This window comes from Nicotiana tabacum, chromosome 12 (assembly GCF_000715075.1).
Source record: "Nicotiana tabacum cultivar K326 chromosome 12, ASM71507v2, whole genome shotgun sequence".
Taxonomy (NCBI): domain Eukaryota; kingdom Viridiplantae; phylum Streptophyta; class Magnoliopsida; order Solanales; family Solanaceae; genus Nicotiana; species Nicotiana tabacum.
In genome coordinates this window covers 62,442,135-62,452,277 of record NC_134091.1, presented here as the reverse complement: position 1 = coordinate 62,452,277, position 10,143 = coordinate 62,442,135, and the positions used below count along the sequence as shown (strand labels likewise).

The 10,143-nt window shown below is 34.5% G+C and overlaps 1 protein-coding gene across 3 annotated transcripts; it reads right to left on the bottom strand.

The window, feature by feature from the left end:
* Positions 1–2,748: 2,748 nt before the first annotated feature.
* LOC107789357 (uncharacterized) lies at positions 2,749–8,459 on the bottom strand. 3 transcript variants are annotated; one of them, XM_075226570.1, is made up of 5 exons: positions 7,702–8,459; positions 6,383–6,421; positions 5,146–5,247; positions 4,695–5,018; positions 2,749–2,986 (listed from the first exon to the last, which is right to left on the bottom strand). In XM_075226570.1, the coding sequence occupies exons 3-4, from the start codon at positions 5,245–5,247 to the stop codon at positions 4,728–4,730; spliced, it is 393 nt and encodes a 130-aa protein (XP_075082671.1). In that variant the 5' UTR covers positions 6,383–6,421; positions 7,702–8,459; the 3' UTR covers positions 2,749–2,986; positions 4,695–4,727. The 3 variants fall into 3 exon arrangements, 1 of the variants encoding a protein (XP_075082671.1); XR_012697322.1 differs by lacking the exon at positions 6,383–6,421 and having other exon boundaries at positions 7,702–8,449; XR_012697323.1 differs by lacking the exons at positions 6,383–6,421; positions 7,702–8,459 and adding an exon at positions 6,479–7,104.
* Positions 8,460–10,143: the final 1,684 nt, after the last annotated feature.

The following is a 10,143-nucleotide window of genomic DNA, read 5'->3' as shown; positions in this document are numbered from 1 at the left end:
GATTCGTGATACTGAGCCTATGACCACGCCAGGTGGATTATGATATTGAGCATGTGACCACGTCAGGCAAATTCTGATTATTGCACGTGACTACGCTGTGCAGCGTGTGGATATGGATCTATCCCCCTAGGGTCACCCTCTTATGTTTTTTCTTGATGGTATACACGCGGATTGAGAAAAATTGATCAGTGGTTTGGTACTATTATGGAAATTCTGAGGAAAAATTGGCCAGTGTTTGATTTGGTTATTCCATTTCATCTTTACTTGCAACTTCCTTGACTACTATCTGTTTTATTTGCATATCTTCTTTATATGCTGGATTTTTGACTAGGCAAAGTACGTTAAGTAATTGTATGCACCAAAGGGGTCCTTTTTGTGATTCATGACCTGATCATATTATTGTTCGGTACTTGTTGCATTTATGAACTGTACAGATGATTAGCAAGTATCATTTATAATTCTTGCTTCTATTACCTCACCGAGGTTAGTTATGATACTTGTTGAGTACATGGGGTCGGTTGTACTCATACTACACTCTGTACTTAATTGTGCAGATCCATATGTTAGGCTGAGCCGCCAGTAACGGGGTTTTGCTTGCTGAGTTATCCAAGAGACGAGGTAGAGTTGCATTTCGACTGCAGTCTTGGCGTCTCTTTTCATTTTATATTGTTGTCTTTATTTCGGACAGTATTGTTTTTTAGATTTTCAAACATGTATTTTTGTTTTAGAGCTCGTGACTCTGTATTTACTAGTTCTAGTTTATTTATCATGTATAGGCATTATTATGTTATGTTAAAGGCTTTAGACTTGTACTATTTTGTTAATACTGTTATTATGATTCGTCTTTGTTATGTTCGGCTTGCCTAGCAAGTGCGTTAGGTGCCATCACGCTCAATTGGTGGTTTTGGGTTGTGACAAGTTGGTATCAGAACCCTAGGTTCATAGGTTCTACAGGTCATAAGCAAGTTTAGTAGAGTCATGCGAATCGGTACGGAGACGTATGTACTTATCTTTGAGAGGCTACCGAATTGTTAGGAAACTTCACTTTCTTGCATTCTTGTCGTGCGAATTTGTTATTTTTTAAGTTTGAACCTTAATTATATTCTCTCACAAATGGTGAGGACACGTTCAGACAGATCAAGCGGACGGGCACCATTACCACTAGTTAGGGCCACGAGAGGTCAGGGTCGAGGTCAGGATCACGCTGCAGCTAGAGCAGCACCTGTAGAGCCACCAGTCACTCCGGTAGAGGAGCAGGTTCCGGATACTGTTGAGCCAGTGCGACCAGCGCAGACACCGACGGTACCTATTATTATACCTGGTATTCATGAGGCCTTGGCTTTGATCTTGAGTGTGTGCACGAGCTTGGCTCAGGTGGTTATAATACCAGTTGCACCAGCTACCTCGTAGGCTGGTGGTAACATCTGCCACCTTCTTAAACATGGCATCATCCAAACATTGGTGGATGAGCGTGAGGGCTTGTTGATCATTCTTTCTCGTCTTTGCCAAGACCTCTTTTTTATTTTGAGCCAGAAATTCCTCATTATCGGGTTTTGCATACCCTCTGTCTATGATTTCTCATACATCCTGAGAGCGAAGAATGACTTTCATATGTAGACACCATTTCTCATAATTATCTTTTGTGAGACGGGTATACGGAAAAGACAGCGAACCATTTACTCGCCATGGATCTGATACCACGTTGTTGGAAAAAAATAATATCCCACCCAGGAATAATATCCATAGTAAATAACAATAACACAAGAGAGTAACAACGACACCAAATCTTTTAACTAGGTAAAATACAATATCCAAGTGGAGAAATATAATATTACTATAATATTACAACTTGGTAGTGTCAAAAAACTATTACAACTTCAAAATAAATAACACTCTTTATTTTAAACACATCACTACAATATTACTACCACTCAATATTTATCTCACAGACTACAATCTGTGAATTACTCTCTCTAACTCTCTCCGTCTTCTCTCGATTTTGGTGTGTTTTGAAATGAAACTGAATGGCTCTATTTATAAGGAAAGAAGCCGTCCAATTCAGCCAATCAGACTCATTTGTTGCAATTTGCAAATCTGCAAATTATCATCTTGTTACTGTCCATTTCAACTTGTTGCAGCTTTTGTTTTGCCTTTTCTTTTATTTATTTTTATTTAAATGGGTCCCACATTTTATACTCAGATCTAATAGCTCCATGACTTAGTCTATTGTTGGGCTATATGGGATGTTATTCAAATATTATGTTATACATCTACACCTTATTTATCTTAGTCGGTTGAGTAGTATTCACTACAAAAAAAATAGGTAAATTGCGGAGGTTAAAATTGCAGTTTGCGGAGGTTAGAAACCTTCGCTATTTGTTATCGCGGCGGTTCGGGAAACCCCCAAATTTATCATCGCCACTATTAATTTGTGGCAGATAAATACGAGGATTTTCCGAACCGTCGTGACAGCAAATAGCGGAGGTTTCTAACCTCCGCAAACTGTAATTTTAACCTCCGCAATTTCATGCGTAAAAATAGATTTTTATTTTTAAAATATTTTTTTTTTAGTGTAGGGGTTATAAATCCCCACAATTTCTTATGTGTATACCATCAGAATCTCTTCAATTTCTTTTGGGGGTTTTAACCTCATATATTTTTAAATATATTATAGAATTGATTTTTATCATCAATATGCCATACGTTTTCCCTATTATCAATTGAAATATTTATGCTTAAACCAAAACATTAAAATTAAGAAACATCAATATTTCATTAATCGTGAAAATTACTGTGACAGAGTAGTATCATATGCCATCAAGCTAAATTAGAACATAGTTAATCATCTATATTAGTCAGCTATTACATTGTCCTAATACATCCATTTCAATTAAAATGAATCTCAATGGTTGTCACTTGGATTACAAGCGCCAGAAGATCTTCTTGCATCCGTTGGTGAAACGGGTCCACTAGCTGCATCACTTGGCTGAAGCAAAAAGTAAAAAAAAATACAACTATTAAAACTGACCAAATATTTAATATGGGGGGGGGGGGAGGTTCACATGAGCCTCACTCTCCACTCCCCCCTCAACTCAACTATCAATTTAAAGACCCTGCAGCAAAGTACACAACTTAAAAATCATCGAAATTTTGACAAATTAAAATTGACCACAACTTAAAGCTAATACTTATGCATCTTGTAATTGTGTCTGCTGCTACAGGAGGGACAATTCACTATGCATGACTCATCCTTAAACCTCAAAATCCAAGAGAATACAAATTTTATACAAGGAATAAAGAACTCCAACTGTTGTCTCATCTAAAAAGCTCAACATCACATCAACATCACTTTTATGGATGTTGTGAGCAAAGTCATCTGCATCATTGCATAGAGGGCATTGCTGACTGATGTTCATACCCCAAGCTACCAATCTAACGTATCCAGTAGTTCTCACATATTTGGAGGTATGTGAATCCCTAGATCACTTGCTGATTAGCAAAGCGATAAAGGAAATTTATTCATGTATTTGGAATCAGAATAACAATGTTGGATTTTGCTGACCTATGAAAGTATAGTATATTTTTCGTTATCTGTTTTCTAGTTAGTAGTCCTCCCCATTAGATGAATTAATCAGATCTTTTTTACTGGCAAACTAATAATAGATACTCTGGTGTTAGTCACTTCCAATCAATCCAGAGATACGCAGACAGAAGCAACTCACAATGCCCTTACAGACAGATCACTTCCTACTCCAAAACTTTCGATGATTTACCAAGTGTAATTGTGACATAAATAATGTGCAGTACCTCTTTGATATGTTAGAATAAAAAGAATGAGAAGAAAAAGAAAAGGCAGCGACTCGTGTCTTCACAGTAAGTGAAGACTTTGGTTTGAGGAGTTACAGTTCATCAAAATAATATCATTTCTATCTATTTTGAGTTGGCAATGACTGAATTCATGCATAACTATACAACAGAATTGTCACTGTAATTGGCACTCAGCTACTCAATACACAATGAGCTATAAACAGACATGATCAAAAAATATAGCAAAAACAGAAACATATGCATTTAAATATAAAATACTAAAATATGCAATAAAGCATATTATCAATTCATAAGCTGTAGGTAAACATATCTGACAGCTCAACCAGAGACACTTTCAACAGAACTAGTCTATTTTTACTTAGATCAATAGGTACATATCAATTTGTTGCATTTGGTGTTTGTCAGAATCATTAGTGAGGCTGTTAACATAATATAACATTTGGGAACCATGGATGGTAGCTTTTCAATACACTAGGCCTTAAGAAAGCAGCAGTCTTAATTAGACTATAAAGATCTTCAATGCAAGTTTACGGCTTGAATCAGTAGAGCACTTTAAGACCTTCAAAATGTAAATATTGATGATATTATGCTAAATTCCTATCATATTTTCTTGGAAAACAACTAGAAATTTTTAGTCGGAGACGGTGAATACCTGCTAGATATATAGGGTTCTAGGTAGAGGAAATACTCAAAAATAGGAGGGAGTATAAAAACTTCCACCAAGATCAAAAGCAAAGATATTTGAAGTGATCAATATCACTCCCAAAACTCCATAGTCGCACCAGTTATTATAGTGACTCTCAGCACTTCACAAATAAAAAATAAAATTGCACAATACACCAAAAATAAAAGAACTTAGCATTTACCGTTGTAGGAGGAGAAGCAAAAATCCCAGCAAATTATTCTGGTATTGACCCTTCCTTCATTATCATGTATGCTTTAAGAGTATTCATCAATTGATTGTACTTCTCTTGGCATCCAGAAGAAGAACATCTAACATTATTACTCACAATTCTAATATTACCAAGACGAAAATTTGTCTCTCTGAAAGTATTGCTTGGAGTAGCTCCTAATCCCAAACATCTTACCCTTCCAGGATGCCCTTTGCCTAGCACCTTACCAACAACATCATTTGGAGTAATTTCAGATTCATCCATTTTACTTTCACTCACTGCTAGCTCAATTGTTTCCTAAACACAATACACATCAAAAAAATCAAGTAACTGGAATTAACAATTGCCTGTAATGCAACTATCTTTTATCTATTAAATTTCATGAAAATCATCTATATTTATAACAATCATGAATATAACTTACACATATTTCTTTTGCCTCCTCATTTACATATGATCCATCTTTTTTCGTATGTGTAGCAAGATAAAGTGTTGCTCGTCTAGGCTTTCTCCCTGTCTCAGCCATCTATGTATGAAAATAAAGATAAGTCAGAATAGTTTAATTAAAGATAAAGAAATAGATACAATATCTAAAATATAAACAGTAAAGTAAGATAAATAATGTGACATCTTTCATCATTTCAGTCTGCCACTTTGCGAATCCACATTTAGGACAAGGACACTTTATTCTATCTCCAACAACAGCATTAGCAAATGCAAAATCTAAAAATTGATTTAAACCAAATAAATATTCCGTGGTGTTCCCTGGCTTTCTACTCCAAGATTTATCCATAGAAAAGTATTAACTTTCAAGTGCGGCTGATGAACCTTTCAAAATATAAAGAGAAAATATCAGTTCTCTATTATTAGAATACAGAATATTAACTATGAAGCAATAAATACATAAAACAAAAGCCATCTATAATTATAAACACTACCAAACTTGAAAATCCTATAAGAAAGAATGCATTTGCATAGTCATGGTCATAGATATGATACATATATATTTTTCACTTGTATTAACTACTAGCCAGTTCTAGCTATCAGGGAAGACAACTGAATCAAAGAAAATCTATTAGCTTTACCCAAAGTAAAAACACTTTTACCTTTATAAATTATATTATACGCCTAGCATTCATCTTTTTTTTTTTAAAAGAAAGAACTTTCATTCTATACAAATAGCAGTAAACTCCCCAAGACAATGACAAGGCTATGCATTGAACAAATATCCAATCTTACTCTCAGGGAAACACTAAGATATTCTCAAGCATTAGCATGCACTTACAACATGCTCAGAGAGTTCTAATCTTAACTGGAAACACCAAGTCAACTCCTTTTCAATCATAGTCTAGGTTTCAGGTACACACTACACTTCATTCAAAAAGTGGAAATCAGCTCCATTGCAAAGGAGTTCATACAACTAGGTGGACATGGCACTTAAACGACATAATTGAGCTTCAACAATCAAATTTTGTTAGCATATACAAAATTTACTCCTATGCCACAGGTTATTGTAGCTATCCCTATCCCCTATGGCACAGGTGAAACCAGAGAAATTTTCTTCAGAAGCTAGAGGTTTATTTAGAATAGTTCCATAGAAATAAGAGATGACCTACCCATGTATATCATGTATTATGCGTGGGTGAATAATTTATCATTACCTTACTGAAACACCGGCAAGCCAACAGTTCCCATACCCACTGTCAGAATAGTGCAAAATCAAATGTTGTAACCAAACACTAGATATATCTTCTTACCAATAAAAATACTACTACCAGCAGTATTTCACTAGATCTTGTGCCATTCTTCTCAATGTTTGTATGAACTAGTACTACATTACAGAACAGAAAGGTTGCAATTATGGCACATATGTGGAGCTATAGGAAAGAAATAAAATCAGAAATCAATTGCCAATATGTAATCTCCAGTGGAAAATACAAGGATCCACACACTTCATTCCATTTCCTCAGAATTTACATCCCAATCAAATCATTAACAGAGAAAAACCACTCAAATATAACAGATCTTTACAAACTACACATATCAACTGCTTCAAAAATCCAAAAATTCTCTGTTATGAATGTGGTGTTTTATCCATTTTATCCTATGATTGCTTAAAATGCTATGGACTAATAGACTTGTGTCCACTGAAGACTTGTTTTACTTCTGTACCTTGTAGCTAATTAGAACTTTCTGCTTAATTTATGCTCATTATTTCCCTTGAAATAATTTGATTATGTGTTGTGCTGTTTCATTATCATCATCCTCAATATACTAAGATTCTTCTCAACAATCAGAGGTGTGATACGGTATTTAGTATGCTGCAAGACACCATTCTGAGACAACATACAGTCACCGCCGACCTTGCATGCCATTGTCTAATATTATTTTTGTAACAATCATAATCATCTTCTTTAAAGGAAGAAATTTACATGAAAAGTGTTTCTTCTTACATCCATTAAGGATAAATGAGAGGAATCTTTGTTTATTGAAGATGATGTCTAAGTAAGAACATTGTTCTTTAAAACATGAATACTTCTTTAAAGGAAGAAATTTACATGAAAAGTGTTTCTTCTTTCATCCATTCTTTTTGAATCTTTCACACAACTAGCACCACATTTCAGAAAAACAACTTGAAAGAGCCTAGTAAGAGGTCAACAGCTTATGAATAACCTAGTGCAACAACCATTTATGCAGATAATGTCACATACATACAAAAGAAAAGCTCTCGAACTAAAGGCTCACAGATGCTTCATTGAACTAGGGGTCGATTCGACCATTAAACCCAAAAGCACAAAAAAAAAGTAAGGGAAAAGCACACAAAAATACATACAGATCGACCATTTAATACACACAAAAATTCAAAATTAACAGAAAACCCATGAGGGGAAATAAGGTAAGAAAGAGAAATCTTAAAATTGTGACATCAAATCTTGAAAATTATGTATACATATTATAGCACATGAATCTAGAAACTTACCAGAAAGAACTGGTTGGACACTGTTCAAAAGTATAGAAAATGCTAATAGAGGAGATAAGTGATCCACTTCTTTAGCTACATCTTCACTTTCAGTGAATAAAAGCGGTGGGAGTATTTTGTTGATTAATGAAGAAGAAGAAGAAGAAGCAAAGAACTTGACTAATGAAGAAGAAGCGGTGGGAGTATTTTGTTGTTGTTGAGGCGGAAGTTTCTAGGGCGAAAAAGATTGGGGAAAAATTGGAGGAAGTGTGAAATAAATTACCCGTTATTATTTTAAAGTTGCTGATGTTTTTAGATCCCCATAAATTGTATAATTTTGTGGGGGCTAATATATTGCCGTAAAATTATGAAAATGGCGGAGGTTACTTATACCCTCCGCAAATAAACCTCCGCAATTTACCCCTTTTTTTGCAGTGATTTCTTTCTCAATTTGTTTATGTTTTCCGAATATTTTAACTTAGAATGTCGCGGTCTAGATCCAGATTTGGGTCATGAAAGAATTTGAGAAGACAACTGAGGAATACCATGCAGTCATATTGAAATATTAGAGAAAAATCTGAAGCAGGTTCTCCTTCATCTCAAATTTGGAAGATTGAAGATGAAATATAAAATCTAAAGAAACAAATGGCCGGCCTGCATCTCAAGACAAAAGGCCAAACATAGGCAACAACAGCTAGGAGAAGACACCCTTTAACTTATGTGATAGCTTCAGCAGAAATATCTGCACGGGGCAGACGTCGAGTGAAGGTGATGCAAGCGCTTGGTAATCTGAAAATTAGTTATAACAGTTCGCTTAGAAAATAATTTCGGGCTCAAAGCAGGAGAAGGGCTGAAGGGTTGACTTAGCGCAAAGTGATCAGGAGGCCACGAGTGCAAGCCGTAAATATAACTTTTGCAGAAATGCAAGGTAAAATTTCACATAATAAACCTTCCTAACATTTTGACATCAACTCATTTATTTGTGAAGGAAAATATGATTTTGTTTTTAACGTTCGAATTTGAAGTTAGTAAATATACTATTAAGCCTGGCCAATATGAAACAGTTGCTTTTCTTCCTTCACTTGCGTATATATATCACTTTTAGCTCGCGCCAGAAACTATTTACATTTAATAGCCGAAAAAATCCATAAAATTTATATAATTTTTATATATAACATACAGAATGTATATATATACAAAAAATATATTTTTTTCGGCTATTATTTTGAGAGCGGCTATACAGTGTCATTTTCCCTAACCATTTCCTATAGAAGTGATTAGCTTGCAAAGTGTAAGCCTTATTCCTTTTGTGCTAAGGTAATCAATTTAAGATTGCTAATTTGTTTATGGCTGGAAAAGTTTCTGTTTTGCTAGCATCATATTGAAATGATTAGTTTCATTCGTGTTCTTAATTTTTCCATTGCTTCTTAGCGAGTTTAAAAGTTTCAAATTACACCAAAAAGGTAAGAAACATTTGAAGTATGGCAAGACTGTGTCCTCTGCAGAGGTCAGAAACTTTACACACTATTTTGTCAGAATCTGTAAGATTCTTATTTCTTAATTTCAAAGGAATGGATTTGACCAATCAAATGTGGTTGCATCCGTTGTTTTAGTTCTCAAGTGTGTCTCTGTGCAAGTATCTTTCTAACCAAGTTAGAGAGCAATGAAAGGGTGTGGAGTTATATTAAGATGTTTGCTTTGTTCGATAAGATTAAGAATTAGCTGGTCCACTTTCATTTGCTATGGCATCATAGGATGCTCATTAGTTTACTTTTCCCTTCTATGTCGGAGTTCAGCTGTAAAGCCATGAACAACCTCGACCACCGTGAAAAGCTCCATAGAAGACCTTCTTTCTCCATTAATCCAGCAAAACCACCTAACACTATCCTTAAATAACCATTAAAAACATTTCAAAAAACAACAGCAGAATCCATAAAAATCAGTCTAAAACCTCCCATAACCATAGCTTAAGCCGGCAACGGAAGAGGGATTAATGGTATAAAAGCTAAGGGAGGCTACAGAGGAAGGGGGAGAGATGAGAGGATAGGTGAAGATTATAGTTAGTTTTGGTTGAAATTTCAAATTGAAAATTAAAGAGGAAGAAGACAAATAAAATATATATAAACCATATACAAAATAAATACAAACGACATATTGTATAAAATTTATATGAAATTTTTTATTTAAGTTTTATGATGTTATAGTTGTATTTAACTTGTAAGAATGATGTATGAAAGTTGTGAATAAGTTGTATATTGTATAATTATGTATGCGATTTGTTTTTAATTTGTATGTTGTTGTGGATGTATCAACTTTGTATTAAATTTATACGAAATTTTTATTTAATTTGTATGTTGATGTATCATATATTTTTCTTTTCTTGCTCGATTTGTTAAAGAAAGAAAAGAGAATAAAATCCAAATCGATTCATTTGCGCTGATTCGTGTTCCACCAAATCGAAAT